Genomic DNA, 24080 nt, shown 5'->3' on the forward strand with positions numbered 1-24080 from the left:
AGAGGTCACGCTATGTGTTTGTACCCAGATTAAAGTCATTGATGTGCCTCGTCTGAGAAATTATTTTTCACGGTCCGTTTTTGTAGTTATATTATACTAAGTGAATATTTATTGAAGAAACGCCCACAGTATTTGAAAGGAGGGTGCGCGATTGAAGGGCGTGCGCGCCTCCGCTTGCTGAAGTCAGCCCATGCGCGTTCACGTGCCGTAAAAGCGAATGCGGCGCTGCAAGGAGGCAGACCCTGAGACTTCAGCCCCCCTTTTCAACTCGAAAATAACACTAATTTAGTTCCTTACCAGCGTCTTCTGAGGAATAACATTCAGTCCTGAATCTGTAGGGTAAGAACAGCTCATGTATGTCTCTTTTTTCGGTTGTGTTAGATAAAAATCGCCGGTCGAAGTGTTGTAGCTGTAATTTTTGCGCCTCCGTTTCTCCGTGTCTCAAAATGGCGGACGCGGCCGTTGGAGAAATACTTCAGCTTGTTTTTTTCTCCTTTAGTCGTGAATATGCCAACAGCACCACGGGTGTGTATTCTGTGAACGTTATCAATCTATACACGAAATGATGATCCAGCTGCGGTCTGTAGTTTTTGCGGTTCGTTAGTGGTGTAACCTTATGTTGTCGGCGACTCAACACGTCGTTTCATGAATGTCATGTTAAGCTAGCAACAGTTGGCTAACGCCCGTGTCAACACATACCTCTATTTAATCTTATGTACATGTTATATTTAAGGTTGACCTTGCCGTGTGCAATTCCTTTTGGGTAAATACAGAAAATTAAATCATTCCTATGGTCGTTTTGGCTGCATACCGGTTGAGAATAAGGTTAATGATGGCTGTGTTTCAAAACCTAGTGAACTTTCTACCTAGACAACATATTTGGAGTTAGATAGAATCGATAACTAGTTATCTGTTTAGTATTCAAACGAGCTTCAAAATAGTCAACTTTGTTTCTCAAAAAACGATGATGGCTCGACCTGGACAGCATATTTGTTCGTTTAGTTCAAGGTTATGAAACATAACAGAGGTTTTTGACAGTTATTAAGCTCGTTTGTATATAAAACATGATGTCATAAGGGACGACCTGAAGATTTGGACTCTGTGACGATCTGTCATGATGTGTACTTTCATTGCAGTAAATGTGGGCTTCTTTCCAGCCCAAAGATGTAGGCAAGCAATTAATGTAATGACTGCTCACTGCATAACTAACAGCATCTTGCATGCAAATGTAAACATTTTGAAAAGGCAAGCGTGTGCATGTTGCTTATCAAGGTGTGAATGCTTTGAATAAATGTGGAACCTTGTGTGCTTTGGACGTTCTCTAATTGTTATTGTTTTAAGAGATTGTGCCAAGTTTGCTGTACACTCCCTCTCTAGTTTGACAGGCTCCATGGATGGTTGCTGATGATTGCAAGCATGTTGTGGATTGGATTCACTGAACAGCATAATGCTGGTAACATTAAAGTCTCTTATGCCAAATTTACATTGCAAAGATGGCACAGAAGTGCATCCAAAGTGGCATGTCTTTACACAGACTGTGTAATGCTGCTTGGAGGTGGCTTAAATGGGTTCGCACACCAATTACAACTGCATACTTTGTCACTGGGAGCTGAGGTGTGTCTGAGCAGGCATAATTTAGTCTGGCTTTAATGCAGCATTTTGAGCAGGCATAGAGCAGTCAGCTGTGTAAAGATCCCATAATTCTCAAGTCTGCATTTGTTTGATCATAAAACAGTAATGATGATGATGATGCAGGATAAAATACCAGCTTTCTATTTGAATATATTTTTAAAATGTACTTTATTCCTGTATTGTCATAGTTTAATTTTCAGCAGTCACTTTAGAAATCTTTCTAATGTAGTGCGATGGTAATCATGGCAATTCCTTCAAGGGAATGAGAAAAGTGTTTTTTAGTTCAAGTTACATTGGCCGACTGTCTTTACCAGCTTGCACAATTCCACAAAGAAGGATGTTTCCTTTTGCCATCTGTCTTAAAACTAAAGAATCAACATTCTGTTCAGTTATATAGTCTAGGTCTTTGTTGAATATCTCTCATTATCTTTATACTGATAACCAAACAGTGAAGACCAGAATACAGCAGATGATGCTGGATTTCTTTGTTTCATTCTTTGTCTTAATCACATGCTCTTGTTAGTGCTCAGCGTTGGTCTTTTTATAGCATTAATGGATAATCACTACTGGACTGTTTTTGTCTCCGTTGTGTGGTTCAGCTGCACACAGACGGTTGCCCTTCAAACATTTGGCTGAAATAACGCAGGATAATTGTGTGTTTGTGGAGTTCCAACAGGCAGTTTGTGATGACTGGGATGGAGGTGGTGTGGCGAGTTTGGTTTGCTCACTGGATGTGCGTCTGCAAAGAAGAGGTCATAATGCGTTTCAGTGCCAATGGGGATCAGTAATGCTTTCACCATGGCAACTAAAAGCTCTGATGTTTGATGTGTTAAAATGTAGATTTCAAGATGGTGGATCAATAACATCTTGTCATTGATTTTGATTCAACCTGTTTACATGCTGAAATGGCCAGGATTATATGTTACAGCTCAGATTGGTACAAAACGGTATATATACGAAAGCTATATAATTGCAAGAGCTCATTACGCTCTTTGTGGCCTGAACTCGCTTTTTTGACCCTAATCTAATTTTCAAAGTTTCCAGTTCCAGTGTTGAAGTCCCATAGCACACTCATATTAAATTGTAACTTGAAGCAACAAATATGGTGGTACTGGTAAATTGGGACTGCTTGAATTGGATTCCCTCAGCAGCTGTTAATGTTTTGCATGGCAAAGACTGAAAGAGCTGCATTACTGTCGTTATAGGTCCCATTTCAATAAAACCGTCAAAAGCAAAGAAGGAATGAGATGGAGGATAAAGAGCTCTTCTTGCTCTTTGCATATCATTCACATTCCTGGCATTGTCTCCTGCTGCCCTTGCTGTTAAAACATTCAGTTTAAAGGGGAAAAGAGGTCCAGTGCACATCACATGTAACGCTGCTGGGATTGGCAAGCCTACGGAGTAGGTCTGTGCAATAGTGTTGTCACGGTACCAAAAACAGTATAAAGAACAAATACACAATTTACAAGCATAGATAAAATAAACTAGTATTCAGGTACAGAAATGTAGTAATTAAGTGTAAAATAACACTGCTTTTTGTTCACTGTGTGAATTAACTGTAAAATAATTATTCTTTGTTATAGCTGTTTTTGTTTTTTTTTTGGTTAACATTAGTGACATATTCAGCAGCACATATTTATAGGCTGCTGTGCCTTTAAATCTGGATCCAGTATAATTATACACATCCAGTTACTATTTTTGTTTGAAAACTACATATAAAATCGCTATCAAAATAAATAGTTAACTGCAGTTTGACTAAAATAATAATGACTAAAAGTAATGACTAAAAGTTGACAAAAATGCAATGACTTTTTGTCGACCAAAACTAGGCTAAACCTATGACTCAAATGTGACTAAGGCTATTACGCATTTTCGTCTCAAGATAAAGATTAAGACTAGATCAAAAATGCCTGTCAAAATTAATATGGTGTGTATGTGTCTGTTCAAACCATAGACTCGCAGGAGATGCGAAAGATGAATCAACTCGTGTGTGTGTGTGTGTGTGTGTGTGTGTGTGTGTGTGTGTGTGTGTGTGTGTGTGTGGGTGGGTGGGTGGGTGGGCATTTGCACGTGTGTGGCAGAACTGAAGATATGCTGTGTAACATCAAGCAATTCTCTGCTATATGCGGCAAACTAAAACTTTGACCTTTTGCAACATTTTGATTTAAGTAGCATATTAAAATGATTCAGATATCGCACGCCGTTGCAATATGCATATCGCAATATTTACATTTGCGATATTTCGATAATTTAGATATATCTTGCAGCCCTACTACTGAGGATGTCATGACATGGTCATTTAAATTCTGCTTCTCTGTATTTTTCAGTGATTATCTAAACCATTGTAATTACAGGCCTGTAGGGTTGTGCCAATAGACGATATTATCGTGTATGGATGGTAGTCAGAGATATCGCCTGTGGCTGATTTCTTTTGATGATAGCAAGACGATTATTATTATCAGGCTAATAATACTATTAGGTCTGCAAGATTAATCAAATGTTATTGTCACGCGCATCTTGTCAGTAAAGCCGGTTTTGTGATTAGTAGTAAATCTACATCACGTGCAGCATTTAGCCTACTACACTGACAGCTACTACTACATAGTTCACTGACAAGGTACGCAAATCCTTCTTCATAATGCGATTATGAAATTATTCTGCGATTATGTGTTTTAAATAAATCCTTCTGTGAGATGATGTGGCTTCCTACACAGAATAATGTACGCATATTTAGTAGTATTCTATGCAGTCATAACAGGTTATATAGATGACCTTTGCAGTATTGTATACTTTATTTATAATAAAAATTATAGTAAGAAGAACTCAGATAAACCATATATTTTCATAGTCCTGTGTTTATTAGTGATGTTGAATCAATGAAAGCAGTTAAATCTTGTTTATTCAGCTATATGGATTTCTGGATTTCTTCTGTGCGTTGTATTTGGAGTTTCCGCCTAAAAGCGCTCTCTGCCTTTTGGATGGAGATTTACTACTGATCACAGAACCGTGCTTACCTGACAAGATACGAATGACAATTGCATTTTTGGGGGATTTAATTTCATTTAGTCATGCACCCCGTCATTACTATCTAATTAATATTAAGGCCTATTTGTTCAATCATATATCTTTTTCTGCGTTTTTACAGCGTTCCATTGAATTTATGAATACAATGGCCTATCAGAGGCGTTCAGTCATGAGTCATTGCTGAAACACTGGAGTTTTGTTGTTCGCGGACTGAATTCTGCTCTCTCGCAAATTCTCTCCTCATTAACAACAAAGTGCAAATGTACATGCAATTTAATTAAAAGAGATTTAATCATCATACCGTGTAGATAGCTTCACTGATTATAACAGGAGTGTTTTTTATAGTGCATAAACTTGTGATAGACTGAAGCCATGTTCTTTTTGATAATGTAAATGTTTTAATAACTGAGGAAATGTAAGCATTATAATTAGTAACTTACAAAGTTTTTGTTAAATTATCATGTTAAATACAAATTCAGTCATTAAACTATTTTATGACATGAGATTCTAACATTAGGCTGCTTTTAGCCTTACCCTGTAAATAATTAAGCGAATTAGCATGATATTGTGTATCAGTGATCTCACAGGCTGATGATAGGATGATATGACTAATGAGCAGATCGCCCAACACTTACAGGCCTGTCAGCATATCAGATCCTCTCTAGTTGTTCATAGTTCAAGTGGTGCTCATGATCTGGCAATTTACAGATAAACAATTGCTGATAAAGATTGTTCTTTGATTCTTCTTAATAATATTTGCTTTGAGAGCATGTTAACTCACTTAACCATTGTTTTTTAGTCTCCTTGTCCTGTGGCTCAGCGCTGAACCTGTTGTATTTATGTGTGGGTAAATATGTGGAGTGTTCAGAGCTCGGTTGAGGAATGCGGTATGCTTACCTCTTGTTCTTCATGAGTAGTGCCATAGACCCCTATAACAAGATGCAGGTCTCTATAATGCTGTGTTCACACCAAACGTGAATAGAGCGTCAAATTCGCATCTACTGCGTCTAGTTTGCAGCTTTAACATTTTGAATGCATTCGCACGTCTAGAGCGAAATCCACTTCTTGTGGGAGGGGCAAGTGCTAGGCGGTTGTCTGTTTGCAAGATGGCTGATGTTTATCGAGCATCCAGGACTTTTCCACATTTTCGTAGATCGCTGACAAGCTACGCCATATCGCGTTCAATATCGCGGATGAATCACCTTCGATATTGAACGCGATATGGCGTAGCTTGTCAGCGATCTACAGCTCTGTCTATTAAATGCCACTCCAATTATAAGCAGTTGATGGCGATTTTAGCAGTGATCAGGGAAGCAGCTTTACTGATTAGATGCGCATGATCATATCGTTAGATATATAACACAGCCCTACTGCAAATCCATTTATCCATTGCTGAAATTTCCACGTCTTCATGGAGAGAACAGGTCATGGTTGCTAAGCAACGGCAGACTCCTCAGGAGCGCAAGTGCCCGAAGGCTTTGGGGCAAAAAAAAAATCAGAAAGCGGCGTGCCTAGCGTTTTCCACGTTTTTTTAGGCGCGATATGTGAATGGCAATATGAAAACTCCTGCTTAATACAAAGAGTGACGATGCCGGAGACAGTAAAACGTTCCAAAGTGTGGTTATACTTCACTAGAGTTGAAGCAGACAACGCTGGTTGTCATAAGTGCAACAACATTTTTCATGTAAGGGCGGAAACACAAGCAATCCGTCAAAGCATCTTTCAAAAGTGCATTATGTGCAGACAGAGAAATGCAAAGTATTCAATTGCCTAACACAACACAGAGTACCAATAAGAATACTGTTAAAGTACCGGACCGTTAAGCAGTATCAGTAAGAGTAGTAATACCGTTAAAACCTTAACGATACCATCCCTAGTGTGAACGCAGCACTAGAGGTATATAGTGTTTCCCCTCACACGTCTCAGAGAGCACAGATTCTAATGGCTGGATTAGTTGTTTAATAGTCAGGCAGTTTTTTTCCAGGATTATATTCTTAATTCCACAATGTTATTTCCTGAACAGCGAGTAGAGTAATGCTGTATCATAAACCCACTATGGTCATCTCAATACCAAAATTTTTGTAATTTGTATCAGTGTCAGTTAATTTACTGATACTTGATAATGATTTCAAACAACATGTAATAGCAACTAATATACTTTTTAAACACCTTTATTTATTTAAATATAAATATTAAGCTAAGTATTAAATTAAGTGAGAATAACGGCATGTACCTTTTGAAGTAATTCTTAATTAAAATTTCACATTTACAAAGTTATTAATGAAGTAAACTCAGTAAAGTGGTTGTTTTTTGTTTTTCTTTTTGATACTGTCATTTGAATAACATCTGACTGCATTTAAACTGGAAGGTGACGTGTTCACCCAAAAATGAAAACTTGCTGAAAATGTACTCACCTTCATTCCATCCAAGATGTAGATGTATTTGTTTCTTCATCTGAACAGATAGGGAGAAATTCAGCTGTACTTAACTTGCTCACACTGGATCCTCTGAAGTGAATGGGTTTGTAACATGTCATATTAGTTTCTAGCTAAAATACAAGTCCTACGAGTCTGAGTATCGCCCACCCCTTGCAAAATCTGTTTATACTTTTAATTTAAAGAAAATGAACTTTTACACTTTAATAAATCATTACATTAATCGTACTGTGAGATATGCATCATGTATCAAGTAGTGGACGATACCCAGCCATGTTGGCAGGGATGACCAGCAGTTGTGAACTTCTGGCTTGTAGTGTGTGCATGTCCTCTCTCTCTCCAGCCTATATAATATTTTTGTAAAGTATCAGTACTTTTGCCATCCCGACTATATAGTGATCTTTCTTATAGCAGAGAGAAATTTGGAGTTCTGCTTGTTGCTGTCAAACTGTGTATCTCACTGGAGCACAGAAGTAGGTTGATGCTAAAATCTGGGTCACCAGTCCCTTTTACACGTGTTCAGAGCTCCCGACAGGGGCAGCAGGAGTCTGTAACAAAGCGCTCCAAATGGCAGCCGAAAGAGAGGACTTAATACAGGCTAGAATGAGATGTGTGCTGGGGGAAATAGAGCAGATGGAGCACCTGATGAAATGTGTGTTAGCCCCCAAAGCTACCTTCAGAGGAACGGGGTCAGTTGCATATTTACACTTGTCTTAAGCCTGTGTGACCACTACTCGTCTGCACTGTGTTTATTTGCATTCTGTTTCCAGGAGGTCTGTTATTGAAAATGACGAATGTGTTTTTTTCCTCCACAGATGCAGGGACTGTCTGGCTGGTAGATGCCTGCAGGCTGTCAATGTGTGGTGTTCCTGGAGACAGTCTTTAAGAAGAAGTGTTTGGGGTGAGCTGCTGACCACCCGGCAAGCCGGACCCGGTGTCCTATCTCTGATCTCCTGCCAAGGAGATAGCAGTTGCTGCACACGCTACACCTGATCCCCATCCCTGCCCCGTCCCGTCCCGTCACTATGGTGCTGTCACAGAGACAACGTGAGGAGCTGTAAGTTCACAAATCCATGCAGCACTGTGTAAGGCAAACAATAGAATGTATATGTATGTTTAAAAGACATAATGATAATCTTATTTTAAGAGGGTTCATACTTTAGTAAACCTATGACCGCAGTGAAGTATACAGTATAGATTTATCAGGGAGTTTGACAGCTGAAAAGATCACTGGGCAATGTCTGTAAGAGGTCTAGACAAAGCCTGGACATAAAACAACCCTTTTGTGTCCCATCAGGATAGATGTCATTGCAATGGGCTCGAAAGAGTTTGTAGCCACTGTGCAAGGTTTTTGAGTTCGCATTAAATGAAATCCTTGCACTTGATTTATAAATGCTTTGTTTTGTGAATTTTCTGTTAGAAAGTTGAATGTTACTTGAAAAATGACTGTTGGTTCTGTTGAAAGGAAGTGAACTTCCCACTCCAAATAGATTCACTAACATGAATGTGAATAGTCCTGCTAGACTGGCAGCAAATGCTGGGCAGTTTTAGTGAATACTGGTAGAATACCACGGGGCGTCTTGATGCATTACTACTGGATTCATTAGGACAATAGAGAAAAATTGGAGGCAGTGACAAGCTGACTGCCTGCCTCAACAGTTTATTTTCCTCTTTGGCAGATTTCATACAGAGCACATGAATGGAATCTGTAGTGTTTGAGTTACTTAGGCTTTTCTCAGTGCATAGAGCTCAACTGCTGGCCATACAGAAATGATACTTGAACCCTTTCAAAATCTTTTCTGGGGCATGCAAAGAGGTTTTGTTCTCCTTGGCCCGCTCTTTGTATTTTATTTATTCATGTACTTTAAAATTTACTTGCCTGGCTATTTTTCATTTATTTAATTTTTTTTGGGGGGGATTAATGTAACTAACCCAATGTAACTAACCTTCATCACAGAGTAATGTTTCATTTATAAAAATAAAAAAACTGTGTCAGGATCCCTGGTGATGTTTATCTTGGTCACAGGTTGCACAACATCTTACAAAGGCTATATATAGTTACAAAAGGCATAATAGAGTCACTCATACAAGAGCACATTGTGTTTATGCACTGAAAGCTTGGCTGATTGAAGCCTGCGAGGGTTTGGTGAAAAAATAAACACACAGCATATTACACAGAACAAGCTGTTCTTCCTGGTAAATAAAGTGTCATAAATGAGTGTCCCGTTATTATAAAACACCCCTTTCACTCAGTGTCTGTGAAGTGGAGCAGCACAATGTCCCACCAGTCGTTGTTTAAGACTATCATCCACAGATGACTGTTTTTTTGTTTATAAAGTAAGCAGTACAGCACAACAGTTTATGTGCTGGTTGTTGTCTTATTAGAACCCAAAGTAGATAAATAGCAAGTGTGCTTTTTAAATCAGTGTTCGACAACAGCGGGAAGCTATGTATGTTCATGCAGTGTGCGCATGTCAAAAGAGTAAATCCGATCAGAAGCCTGTGACATATAAACACGCATATCAACCTGATCACTTTATTTAGCGTTCATGTAAACACTGTTCGGATTCGGCAATCAGAATGAGTTGATTCAGATTGAAGCAAAAAGTGTCCATGTAAACGTACCTAGTGTGAGCTCATAAGTCAGGTCAGGGATTTCTTCCTATATAGGAGCTAAATATTGCTGTTGACTCTGCAGTTGAGAGAAAATGTGCTCTCAGCTTGCTGTAGGCTGTCTAAATGTGATTGTAGGCCTTGTATCTTGTTATCGATCTTACCCTCTTTGGCTTTGGGATTTTATTGTATTTGCAAGTTAATTGAAAAATGCATTATCTACACATAGCTGATGTCTAAATAATGCTAATTTTTAGCTTGGACCGCAACTTCAAAATCTCCCTAGCACTGCAATCTATAACTCAAAAAAGGTTCAGCTGTTGCTGTTATTAATATTCAGTTTTGCTGGGTTTTAAAGCAATTAAAAAAAAACCTACTTATACATAAAAATGTGTGTGTGTGTGTGTGTGTGTGTGTGAAATTTCATATTTATAAATATCATTCTGCTCTGTTAATAACTGTTAATAAGATGACTTTCAGTCGTCTTCTGACATTTCATCATGACAGCTGTGGTTTAGCGTTGTGCTGTAGGTGTGGCAGGTGTGTGCAGGCCTGGGCTCTGGAGACCACCGCTCTGCCTCATTCTAAAACGTAGCTGCTTTGCCAGCCCCTGGTGAGCTCTGATGGAGCTGCCGCCAGCCAGTCAGCAGGAATCCCATCAGCAGTATGGATTTAATCTGCACACTGGCACATAGAGGAGGTGACGGCCCTTCTGCTGCTTTTAGGGGCCTCAATCCTTTGACTTGGATGCTACCTCAGCATCACAAGAATCAGTCTAGACTTCAGCCTGAGATTTATTCTGTTATTGTGGAGGGCTGAAATAGGGTAATTGAAATGCCAGAAATTTGACAAAGTTTCAATCATTAGGTGGCATTTAAATGGTAATTTTGTGGTTGTGTAGTTGTTTATGCTTAAGCGGTTCCTGAGGAGGAGCTGAGCAAAGCTTTACATGCATTAGTGCCACATGCAGTCAGAGATTACTGTGCCAGCTGCCACTCCTTCATACCGGCAAGGGAATGTGAATGTGTAATCTAAAACTTCCCCTCAAAAGAGTGGAAATCCCTTTGCTTCTGCCTGCTTGTTGTGTGTGTGTGTGTGTGTGTGTGCTTGTGTATACATGAGATTGTGCCGTGGCTCAGGACCTTATTTAGATGACTGTAAACAAAAACATGGCATTAGGTCTAAGAACACGCTCTGCTAGTCGTCTTAAGGGGTGTGGCCTCTGAGGAGCAGCCCAAATCTCATTAACGCTTCTGTCAAAGGGGCTACGCGTGTGTATGTGAGACAGCTGGCTCAACACTCCCGTGCTGTGCACACACACGCACATCCAATTGCATGTGCCCTTTACACACACGAACTCAAGGTCTGCCATCTCTGAACTGCCATAACACAGAGCATTTGCAATTAAGCTACATTCATCATATCACTAAAATAAGATCTGTATGCTTCACTTAACTATCTGGGTGGCTTTCTTTCTGTAGTGTCAAATTTTTCAGGGTGTAGCGAACTGTTTAGCATTGAATGTTTTTCAGAATAGACAGTCAAGGTGTTCTGAGTGCTTTAGCATGTGCTTATGCTCTCTTTTTAATTTAGAACGTTCCCTTTCATATTATATTCGTTGTTTGACCTATACAGTGTGCTGTAGTGCGGATGAAATAATGAGGCTTTTTGAGAACTGATAAGGTCAGAGTGCTAGATATGCTGTGGTTCCTGCATTATTTCAATGGGTTCACTAGTTTTAGAGTCATCAGTTTTGAGAACTCATTTGTTCTGTTTAGACATTGAGTGAAAAGGTTTGTCTAACTGGTTCTTACTGGAAACTAGTGTAAAGTCCACTTGGATGCTCAGAGAACACATCGTGTGCGCTTACTAAGCAGAACTGCAGTAACCTCTGCTCAGGTGCCTTTTGTCAGAGAATAATCAGCTTTCCTGTAGAATCCCTGGATAGAGCCGCAAAGAGAGAGTGCTGGCTTTGATGAAAGCCTCTTTCTGTTGGCCGTGTTGTTTTTTATGTACAGGCTAGCTGCAGGAAATATCACTCCTTTCTCTGTTTGTACAAAGGTTACCATCTCCAAAAGCATGCAGAGGGACTCATTCTGCAGTCCTGTGATGCCATGTTCTGATTCATGATGGCAGCTGGATAATAAGTAAAGCAAATCCACACGCCAGAGGCATTCAGACAAGATATACCCACAGGGGCTCATCACAGTCTGATAAGACAGTGTTTGTTTACTGAGAAGAGATGCGCAGGGTTTGTGGAGTCGAGGTGGGAGGGGTGCGGGATGCTGTCTGGCTGGCAGTGGTGATGTGGATCTGGAAGCACGCACTTAGCGGAAATGATGTTAGAGCGAGATGAGTCTCCTCCAGAAAGAATGAGGTAATGCTCCTCACCTCTTCTCCTGCAGCCACTCTCCTGTGCACATATCGCACACACATACTGCCACCATCCTGCTTTAGATTTAGTTTGACATGCTCTTCAGCTGCAGATTCAGTCATGTGGTCATGAATCATACTGTAATTAAAAATCTATTTAATTTAATTTTTGATTAGCTATTAGATATGTTATGAAACGCATTTAATTTTTCTCAGATTCAGTATTATTTTTCCTAAATTGTTTTCAGTTTAAATTAGTAAATATTCAGTTTAAAACAATTTAAGATTCGCAGTTTAAATTACAACATAGGTGAAAAATTGTTATTATTATAAGATGTTTTAATAACCATGTATTCGTTATTTCTATTGTAAATAGAAATAGTTATTTCTATTCTAAATACATTCTATTGTACAATATATTTTTGTCAATCCTTTTATTTTGGTGGGTTGTATTGAAGACCTTTTGTTTCAGAGTGTAACTGATGGTAGTTTTGTCAAATGAAATGGTGAAATGTCTTTGAAGTGAACTTTCAGAGCATCTTAAGATGAAGTTCTTGTTGAGTGTCCTTGTGAAGTTGGCAGATGCTGTTAGATGCTGTTGGTAGATGCTGTGTCATGCATGCTTGAGTATGTGTAGATGAAACTGTGTCTACATTTAACACATACCCACTATCAATATTTGCTAATGTCTGCCCACAAGCAGAGCAGACAGCATTTTCTTTATCATATTCACATGGAACTCAGGTAGATGCAAATAATGCAAGGCCCTGATTAAACAGGTCAACTTTTTCAGGTCTGTAACTCATGATATAGATGTAAATCATCTATATCATAAGCGAAATTGGTTTCATAGAGGAAATCTTGCAATGACTCCGAGCTTTTAAAAGCTGACAACAAAGCATTTGTATTTTCCTTCGTAACATCAAAGAAACTGGCCATGATGGCATGAAAATCAGCCCTGATCACATTTTAACTCCGTATGAAGTAAAGGAACCAGTGAAGTGTGCTGCTGTCAGTGGCTTGTTTATATTCTAGAGAGAAATGAGCTGCAGTTGTTTAGGTTCAAAAACTATTTGAAGGAAGGCTGGTCGTCTTCTCATTTTTTTAATAAACCTAAATTATTTTTCCTTACTATTACCTTATTAAAACTAGCTGATATTGTTAAATTAATTAAAATCTTTATAAAGTTGTTGGGATAAGTGGATTTCCTTGAAGTCAATTGTACGTGTAGATGAGACGCATGCAAACCTCAAATTAAGATCACATTCATTTTGCTGTTTAATATTTATTTATACACACTAGTCTGTGAATGAAAGTTTCTGGCTTATTTTTGATTGGTTCATCTACATTTTGCCAAATTCCTCGACATTCTACGTTATACAGTAAATGTCATTTTGATGACAGAATTCCTTAATTCGGTCCACATTTTCTGCATTATGAAAATCTTATGGCCTTATGTACCTGGCAGGTTTTATGAAGATATTATGAAGACTCTTTTTCTCAGATTAATGGGTTTACATCTACTTTTAATAAACAAAATATGTTACCAGGTTGTTTGATTTCATGGTGCAAATACATATTTCCAGCATATCATCAGACTCCCGCTCACTGTGTTTGGACATTCAGATGTTCCCATGTTGCCCAAAAATGCTGTCTAGAGCGGCAGCTCCTCTGATTTTGAGACTGTCTCTGGTTAGTTTGAGGAAGCTCTTCCTTAAAGAAGCATTTCTTTTGTTCCTTGTTTTCAGCATCTCTGCCCACTCAGGTTCAGTTCTGCTTCACTTCCTGCCTGCTCCATAGTTTCCATGGAAACCAGTCCAAAGCTATGAGCACTCATTTGTTTGTTTTATTTGTTTATTTTTACTTTTTCTTTTTTTTGTTTTTTTTTTATTGTGACTGCAGCTAGCAGTATCGCAAAAAATAGTAATTGTGGCTGGATTTTGGATGATGCATCCAGCAGTGGGTGTGCAGGTGTGTGAGGACTAGCATTGGGGGAGATGCTACGTGTGCTGTTTCACCTAGGATGAATCACTGGAACACCCTCATGATGATAATCTGAAGGTAGATTCAAAAACTCTGGTTTCTGCCCTGAGATTTAAGTCACTATTGTCATATACAGACTACAGTTAAATGTAGTGGTCACTTGTCTTTGAATTTGGTAATCTCGCTGTTTTATTCAAGCATTTTATTAAATGCTTCAAAGAAGCTCATAAGCACAGTTTCATGTGGGCTGCTTGTTTTTTGACATTGTATTTGCTGTTTAATGAGCTTTTCTGCAGCACATAACTTACATTTCATGGTTATATTCTTGTCTGTAAATTATGAATTATGAGTTTCTGTTCTGCAAAAAGGCTTGTTCTAACAGCAAGTCATTTTAAACTTTCAAAGACTTCTCTCAATGCATGACAGCCAGATGGAGTGTGATAATTGTGATTTTAAAATATAAATTTTAATACAATATTTGTTGTTGGGCATTACATTTAAAAGGATAGTCAACCAAAAATTACCTGATGCCTTTCATTTCTTCCCCTCATGCCATTCCAAACCTGTGTAGTTTATTTTGTGAATCACAAAAGAAGATATTTTGAAAAAAAGTTTGGAACCAAACTCCATTGGACCCCATTGATGTCCAGTTGAATAGACAAATACAAAAGACAGATTTAAAAAAATAATTAATTACTGAATTTTTGGTTATTACTGAATGCATTTAAAGATTTTGAACTGTTGTCATCTACGTTTATTGTTAACAGCAGTGAAATAGCAAAATGTGGCTTTGCTTCTCATGGTCAAACAAATGTGACCGAGTCCTGTATACAGTATGCACACAGAATGCTAATTTAGTGTATTTCCAGGATATGCATTGTCATAATCAACGCTTCTTTGTGAGTCCAACAGAGTGGTTCAGCAAAACAACAATCTGATGTTATTGAGCTGTATCTTTAGGAAGGTATCTGTCGAGCATGTCCCTCTCAAAGCAGAGTAGAGTCACACACATATGTTCCCTCCAGCATGAAGCAGTGTGTAGTTCATTCCTGTCGCCTGTCACATGAGAGATAACCACATGCTGACCTTGACTCTGAACAGAGCACCCTCATTGTCACAGGCTGCAGTAGATATGGTGCCAGAGCTTGGTCACTTTATTGTCTGCTCTTTAGTGAACTGGCCCATCCACCAAACACACACTGTATATATAATCATATCATTTATCTCTACCCATGCCACACCCAGAGTTTTTCCTCTCCCTGTGTGTGCTGTTAGACTCTTTGTTGTCTGGTCTATAGATATTTTAATTCTTTGTATCGATCTTGATTTTGATCTTGATTTAAGAGTGTATGTGAACAATGCGGCTGTCTCGCTGAAACAGCATTTCCATATTGGGCTCCTTGTTTCCTCGCGGCTGTGGATCCTTCTGCCATCACAATGCCAGGAAGAGTTTGGACAGCAGAGTGGCGTCTCTGACAGCCTTCTTTGTCTTCACTATCAATGAATATCTTCCGCTCACCACAGTCTTGCTGACTCCTCAGCAGCTCGAAATGTGTTGAAAACAGAGGTGGAGGCTTCTTTCAAAGAACTGACACATTCCTATTTAAGCAGAAAGCATTTGTAAAATTGTTCTTTGTGAATGTGCGCACATTTTATTTTTGCTTTTAAAAGATTTGTTTTCCCTAGCATGCTTTTTTTTTTTTTTTAAATGGCAAGACTTTGCTTCTGTCATTGACATGGAAGTAAAGCCATGGAGCGGTGGTGGTGTTGTTGTTATTGTTATTAATGTAATGAGTATTAATGTGTATTATTACTCTTATTATTACTACTATCTTTCTTTAAAATACATATACTTGTCTAATACTTAATATTATTATTATTATTGGTACATAATGCATTACAAATTCTCATCCTTTACTAGTAGATATATCTAAAATACTTGTACACTAATGATTACCATGGACTTTATTTATTTTTTATTTTTTTAATGGCACCTCTTTGGGCCAGTACAGAAATTTGCTTTGTAAATTTGCATATCAGTTTTTTTTTTTTATAGTTTGTCAGGCTTTAATAGTCTCCATGTATGCTTAAGCAGTTTTCCACGAGGAGCTGTTTTTTGTCTACTAGAGTGAAATTCCAGTGTACCAGTGTCTGGATATGTGTTAAAGACACGCATGTTCTTTCAGTTTTGTCAAAAGCTCTTACCACAGCTCTTTTCTTAATCCACAATCATAAAGCCTGGTTATCAAGAGAACTAATTAGGCTTTTCTTTGTTTTTCAGAAACCGAGCGATAGCTGATTACCTTCGTTCCAACGGATATGAAGAGGCATATTCAGTTTTCAAAAAGGAGGCGGAATTAGACGTGGTGAGTGTGGGAACCCCCCTCCATTTATACCCCAGTCAAACCAGTATTTCTTAATTTGAAGTATTCCCCATTTAATTGGCGCCTCTGTGTGAGGTTGTGACTGACGGCACACGTGCTGAATTAAGGAGTGCAGAGATAATTATGATGTGTGGCAGATGTAAAGCCTGGCACTCCCTGTTGTCTCAGTGATGGTTCACATTGATAAAGGGACAAACTAAATTGTGTCTCTCCATTATCACAGGGTAGACTAGGAGAATTACTCCAATTCAGCAGAAAATCCCTTGCCGTAATATGCCGTCTGGAAATGCGAGAGATCTCTGCAAATGCAGAAGATCTTGTTTGAAAACAGTCCTGGTTGGACAGAATATAAACTGTTTATTTCCTTTGTACAGGGAAGTGCGAGCATGAATTATTGATCCGATATGTGGACAGAGAGGTGGTAAAGTGCTAAAAGCTCTCTTTAATTAAACCGAATGATATTAACACAGCTTTATTTAGCAGAAGAGATTTCTTCTTTGATCCTTCCTGCTGTTAAAATGTTCTGAGAGGGGGCAGGTTTGTGACTTTAGGCATAACTGTAGATGAAATGTGGTGCTTTGAGGGCTGGAGAGAACTGATGGACTGTCAGACTGCAGTCCAGAGGCTGGCACGGCTAATGGGACTGGTATTTAGCCATTGGCTAACACACATACCAGAGGGTCCAAGCAGATGGTGGATCAATCCTCTGTAGAGGCTTTAAATGCCCCTCTCCTTCAGAGACGTATGTCATGACCTCTCTCACTCCACTTCTCATCACACAGACAGCACCTGTTCTGCTGGACATCTCTGATATTACTCCAGAAGAGCCTCTCTCCTCTTATTCTCTTTGTCTGCCACATCCTTTTTTTCATTACAGTAGACCTGGGAGCTGTGTTAAGCTTTTGCATTTTTGATGGTTGGAGACCAGTCTAGTGAAAACCACGTATACACTTCTTTCAGAAAACACACCCTTCATATTGCTTTCGGGATGAGACTGTGAGCTTGCATATTTAAAAACACAACCATAGAAAGGTCTTCCGTCAGGGTTTGGAAATGCGAGGGTGTAGTCTTGTTGGATTTTCATACCTTGGAATTAGGCTGAAAGCAATATGTGTGTGTGTGTGTGCGTGTGTGTATGAGAGAGAGAGAGAGACAGAGAAAATACTTCTGAATCTCAATATTTCTAATAAATGCATTTTAATTACTGTTATTGTAATATTGTTATTATATTGTATTAATTTATTATACATTTATTTGTATTTATAATTATTATTTATTCATATAAAACATAAGATATTTGTCATGTTAACAAAAAAAAAATTGGTAGTACTGTAGTTATTATCGGCTTTTGATGCTTAATGTTTTTGAATTGGCGAATTAGCATTTTTCTCCCATTTTGAGAACTAAATAAAAGTTGTTGTTAGTGCCAGGCACCCTAAAGTTGATTTTTCACAGTGCGGAGTTTATGTAATTGTAATCTTGGTAATCTCTCTTGTCTGGTGGAGATTAACCCATGTGAAGGGATTTAGAGGGAATTTACAGTTGCCACCGGGGTGATAGGTGTATGCCTTCTAGGCATATGTAATTCTTGATGTTTTGGGGGATTTTTTTTTTTTTTTAAGCTGTGTGTTGCGGGTGTTAAGGTGTAATGCTTTTGTCATCTTCTGTCACCAGAATGAAGAATTGGATAAAAAGTATGCAGGTCTTTTGGAAAAGAAATGGACCTCTGTCATCAGATTACAGAAAAAGGTTTGTGCATTTCATATTTAATGCAAATCCTATTAAAAACCATTGGGGCAGCCTTGTCTCATTGACTATTCATGGTCTGAAATGCCAAAATTTAGGGTTTAGAAATGCTGCATTTCAACGACTGGAACTGTAATCCAAAAATGTCATTTTCACTCGTTTTATTTGATGTGTGTTAATGATGTGTCATACGCATGATGTCTTATGCTAGGTGATGGAATTAGAATCAAAACTGAATGAGGCAAAAGAGGAGATTAATATTGGTGGGCCAATTGGACAGAAGCGAGACCCCAAGGAATGGATTCCCCGTCCTCCTGAGAGATATGCCCTGAGCGGCCACAGGAGTCCTGTCACCAGAGTCATTTTCCATCCTGTTTTCAGCGTCATAGTCTCTGCCTCAGAGGATGCAACAATAAAGGTGAGGTCTTCTCTCCTCTCTTATCAAGCACTTTGTCTGCATGGTGTATATCTCATACCCTCTAAAACTGATCTCATGTTTCTGTTAACTCAGTGTGATCAAATTGTGATTTACAGTATGAAAATGGACAATCAAATTTAGGCTGACCTTCCTCGCTGGCTTATATAATTAGTGTCTTGCTTTAAATAAGCTGTAAATTTGACTGCAGGCTGCCACTGTCTTTTTGCTTTTTGTCTCTTTTTGCTGTTTTGATCATAGAGGGGCTCTTGAGGCACACAAAATACACAAGTTTGCACAAGAAGTGTGACATTCCCATGGTAAACCTATTAAGGGGTTTTTGGCTGTTTTTAAAGTCAAGAGGAAAGCTTTTTTATTATTTAGATCAGCCAAACAATTCAGAGGTATAGTATATCCAAGGTTACCCCCTTTATGTTGTATTTTACTTGGAATCAGGTCTACAGAGGTTTTTTTTTTATTTTCCCAAACCCTAGATTTTCAAGTGATTCATGTTGTGCCGGCAGCTCCGGACACCAACCTGAGTCTGTGCCCCCTCCTCCTGTGCCCTAGTTTTGTACTCTATGCTTTTAACCCCTTCCCTAAAATACCCAGCCCTCCCAGTCTTAACATGGGCAGCCCTCAACCAGACATCTAGAACTGGTCCAAATATATTCTGCACAATTCTCTCCATCCACATATTCATAGCTATAATTGTCAGGACGCCTGAAGCTGTGTAGCCAGATGCTTTTTTTTTCTCACTTCTGTTCAGTGTAATTCAGTGTAGACCTTTTTTCTTTCTTTTTAGCTTAAACATTTTCTTCTTTTTATGTTAATCAGCAGTTTGACAGCCACTTGACAAGACAGTTCTCCTTCTGCTTAGCCTTGTTGTTGAATCAGCCAAATGGTTTGCTGTTCAGTGTCATGCACAAGTATGTTTTTTTTTTATGTTTTTTTTTTCTCAGACTGATATTTTATACATGCGCATGAACATATGACGTGTGCTAAAAAAAAAGGAAAATCTTTCATCTCCACAATTTGTCTGAAGTGTCAACACTCTAGTCTAAAATAAGCCCATTCGGTTTATGCAGTTTTTTGCAGATTTTTAGCATGCTCTTATTTTTTTTTTCTTTCCCTTGCTTTTGAAGCCTGGTTTTATATACACTCTTGGTTCAGACTGTTTAAAAAAAAAAATAACTGATTTTCAAGGATACGTGATATAGCGGACCATGTTGGTTATTGGCAAATTTTGCTTGTTTATCTATTCAGTTAAAAGTACAGGTTGTAGGACCTGCTACTAGAGGGCACACAACCAAAACAATAACAATAAAGTAGTTTGATGACGCTAAGAAGGAGTGTGGAATGATGGGATTTGTTGCCTTCAGTAAGTTATCAAATTAATTGATTACTGTTTAGTCAGATGATATGAAAACGATTTCCACTTGTTAAACTAATATGTACACTTGTGTACATTCAAACACCATAATTGGGCAAATATAGCAAATGTGAGTTCAACGATTTGCGCAAGTAGATTACATACAAAGTCAATGCAAAGACGCGATCAGACTATGGATCAGACGCGTCCTCTTGCAGGTCTAGAGACGTGATGCCCCGCGTTTGGCATGTATGCTCCATAATACTAATCTTATTGATCGTTATAATAGTATGTTTTCTGTAAAGGTACGAATCAAAACAACTCATCTGTCGAGTACAACACAAGCGAGATCGGCATCTCTTTCTAGTTTAAGTTTGTCGCGAAGCTTTCTCCATCTAGAAAATGCAACACCGGTATTGATCCTCGCTCTTTCTCTCCTCTTGTCCCAAACTCTTCTTGGGTCGTTTGGTTGGCCCGTATGCTTACGTTTACGGGAGCTGTCCTTGTAGACAGAACCAGCAGCAGACGGTAAACCGTAATTATGTTCCATAAATAAGTAACACAATCCACCATAATACGTGCAAGAAGTAAATAAGGAACTGCTTGAAGCAAGGTAGTGGTTTTCTGGACGCTAGACACTACTTCTGCGTTTGTCCAAGACACGGTTGTCATGTGGTTTCTACGTCAGTAAAGGCGTAGCTAACGTCATTGACAGGTGACTGCACTGCCCCGTGTCACTGTTTAGAATGGGAATTTTCTCATGATTTACAAGTAGTTGAAAACATTAGAGATTTTGTTAGTAATCAGCTGGACAAAATATGTAACACTTGCCTAGTGGTTTTGGGATATATTGCTTCAAATATCTTACAAATTGTGCAATTGTGTTGTGGTTCTACAATTCTCCATTTATTTAATTTGTTTTGATTTGTGTTGTAAAGGTAAGTTGATGATCAGGCACATACTTACAGATCAATAAGGGCAGATATAAGTAGTATACACTCCAGGTAATAGTATTGCAGTCTCAGCTACATTGTTAAAGCTTACTTGCATGACTAACCCAGGTGTGCCACATCAGGCTTTTCATGTGCATATTTTCTATCAGAACATGACTTGTGTTCTGTCTCCCTTTTTGGAAGCTGGAGACAGATAAGCAGGTGGAAGGGCTTCTGTCACCGGCCCCCTGTGCAGCAGACAGCGCTTATCCCTGTGTGTCTGCCACCTTGAAACTGCTGAAACCCGATCTTCACATTAAGCCCTGAGGCTGTTTATCATACTGCTGCATCCAGATGAACAAGCAGATAACATTCAACTCGTTTCAAAAAAATTCTTTAATGGTAAAGAAAATGATGAATTTTAGGGAAAACATGTCAAATATATTCTGAATGAAATGTTCAGATTATATCCAGAGGGCAGACTGACGTCTTAGGTGGTGTTTAAAATCTGGCTTTGTGATGGATGTTTCACTGAATATATAATAGCAGCTACAAGCCCAGACCTGCCTTTTATGCTTTATCTTATCATAACAAGCTGCCAAACAAGTTAATTGCTTTTTTTATTGAAAAGATTCTCAACTTGGGCTAAAACTTATGTTTTTTTGTGTCTGATCCAGGTATGGGACTATGAAACGGGTGACTTTGAGCGGACCCTCAAGGGCCACACAGACTCGGTGCAGGACATTTCCTTTGACCATACTGGAAAGCTTCTAGCCTCCTGTTCAGCGGACATGACCATTAAGCTCTGGGACTTCCAGGGCTTTGAGTGTATCAGGACCATGCACGGTGAGCATGATGTCACATGTTGTCATTGGTTCTAGGAGCTGTTAGGAGCGGAGGGGCGTCTCAGGGGGGAATCGAGTGTCAGGAGGCAGGTGTTGAATGCAGCTCATTAATATGCCCGGCTGCCAAAAATCCATAAGAGAGATTCTTCCTGTATTAGAAGGCATCCTTTAACCCATTTTCTCATTTCTCTTTTTATAATCATTATAATATTTTATATCTATGGATACAATATAATCCATGGACCCTTTTCACAGACTGTTGTGTGTTTTAAATCCTAAAGGTTTTTTTATATTTAAATGAAAATATATATATATATTGTACATTTATAAAACTGTACTTTGTATTATGTTACCTTTGAATCAAATTTCAAAAAGATAGCTGCTGTAAGGCTTTATCTAATGCATCAGCCGTAGGAGTGATGGTAAATTTGACATGGTTCACTCTTCTGACTGCTGTTATCGGTTTCTCTATTTTCTTCCTCTTTTTGAAAGTTGTGAAAACAACATCTTGGTGTTTTTCTTTTGCCATTTAAGCTAATAACTCAAAACAATCTCCAATTCACTGTTATAGAATTTTACCCAACTGAGAAGGCCAGAAATAGAGATTCATTAAAATTTATAAAATTTATATTTAATACACTGTAATAATGTATTACATTTTTCCTAAAATTAAAATGTATTTTTAGAGCATTTTATATATATATAAAAAAAAATCCCCACTCTATGAAAGTGAGATCCTGTACTTGCTCTCAGAATGTGTTTCTTAGGATGTGCCCATGCTTAAAATCCTAGCTGCTTGGCTAATTTTAATAGCTTTGGAAATGTGTCAGGCATTTCTAATGGGAGATTACGCAAGTGAACTTGCATTTTGTCTTACAGGTTCTGTATTATGTTAACATAGCTTCCCCTGTGTTAGATGGATGGTTAACACTGTAAGTGTCATGAAACCCCCCCGTTTCAGTGTGGGTCAGATATCACCACAGGTTTTAAGCTGAGTGATCTGCATTTGCACCATGCATCAAAATACACTCATGTGCTTTTGCAATGATTCAGGAATGCTTCAGTTGGTTGGTTAAAAGTAATGATCAACCCTCTACAATGCGATTAAATCACTCACTTATGTGACTTAATCTTCACTCTGGGTGTCTAAATGATGTCTGACGTTAGCCATTGGCTAATAAATTCTTAGATTTTACTCGCCAGTGTATGAGTTGGAGGCTAAGTTTAAGTTTAGCACAGATATATTTGCACTCGCCATACATGCTGACTGAGCGCTTCAGAGTTTCACTCTCAGTCAAGCAATCTGTGCTATTTTTTCAGTTCATCTCAATGGATGTGCAGCGTACATGTATTTGATGTACCGTAAATTCTAGTGTGAAGGTGCAAGACTTGCCGTCGCTTTGCTGAGAGCGCTGTGTTTCTCACATGCAGAGCGAGAGCAAGAGAGTTTTACATACCATGCAGAATTGACATGTAAACAATATTCCTTGTATTTTCCTGTCAAAATTACACTATTGGTTTTTCTGGTAGTGGGGGAAACTAATGTGCAAATGGCAGTCCCATTGGTTGGCTGGCGCTCACCTATTATCATTAGTATATAAATCTGGAAAGTACAATTTTCATGTGTCATGACAAAAATGAGGTGTTCTCAGAGTTTTCCTCAAGTCATTTATAAGCCATATAAAAAATGTGTAAATCCTGAGGGTTGTGGCCGTGTGCCAAATGCTCATAATTTACACCCATCACTAAAGCTGGCATATTTCCCTGAGACTAGAGTAGACCGTTCTAGCACAGATTCGAAGAGGTGGCAAAGGGACCCCCCTTCCTTCTGTTTGCAAGTCCCCCTTCTGCTCTCTCTCTCTCTCTCTCTCTCTCTCTCTCGCTGTCTCGCTTCGTGGGTCGGCTGCTTTAACGGAAGATTAGGAGATTTGGACCGCAGTTTAATTATCCTCTTTGAAACGAGATAACATTTTGTGGTTCTCCTCCCATATTTAAGACTGCATTTTCTAGACTACTGAGTTTCATCATCTATTCAAGAGCTTAAAAATGTTCTATGTAATTAGCTCATCTCTTTTGCCGCGCTCTGTGAGAACAAAGCTGCCCAAGGCAAATTAGCTGCTTCTTATTCTCCATTAAATTGTTCAATATGTTTTAAAGCTTAACCACTCAATGTCAGATCCTAATGTGCATGATTTGTGTGGTAGAAATATGTATATTATGTGCTGAATCTGAAAATGAATTCAGTGTATACTTCTCCGACATTGTTGGTTCTTGTTTGGATGACTATTTCAGGACAGTCTGGAATATTTTATCCTTAATTTTTTTT

General features: G+C 38.6%; 1 protein-coding gene across 1 annotated transcript in view; it reads left to right on the forward strand.

Annotated features, from left to right (window-relative positions):
- Positions 1–165: 165 nt before the first annotated feature.
- Positions 166–24080, forward strand: part of LOC128029190 (lissencephaly-1 homolog A-like) — a 33120-nt gene continuing 9205 nt past the window's right edge. The window contains exons 1-6 of the mRNA XM_052616807.1: positions 166–339; positions 7907–8148; positions 16342–16426; positions 18119–18193; positions 18402–18608; positions 21587–21755. Of these exons, the coding sequence (XP_052472767.1) occupies positions 8117–8148; positions 16342–16426; positions 18119–18193; positions 18402–18608; positions 21587–21755 (568 nt within the window). The 5' untranslated portion in view covers positions 166–339; positions 7907–8116. The remainder of the gene's footprint in view (positions 340–7906; positions 8149–16341; positions 16427–18118; positions 18194–18401; positions 18609–21586; positions 21756–24080) is intronic.

The sequence above is a fragment of the Carassius gibelio genome, chromosome A15 (genome assembly GCF_023724105.1).
Source record: "Carassius gibelio isolate Cgi1373 ecotype wild population from Czech Republic chromosome A15, carGib1.2-hapl.c, whole genome shotgun sequence".
Lineage (NCBI taxonomy): Eukaryota > Metazoa > Chordata > Actinopteri > Cypriniformes > Cyprinidae > Carassius > Carassius gibelio.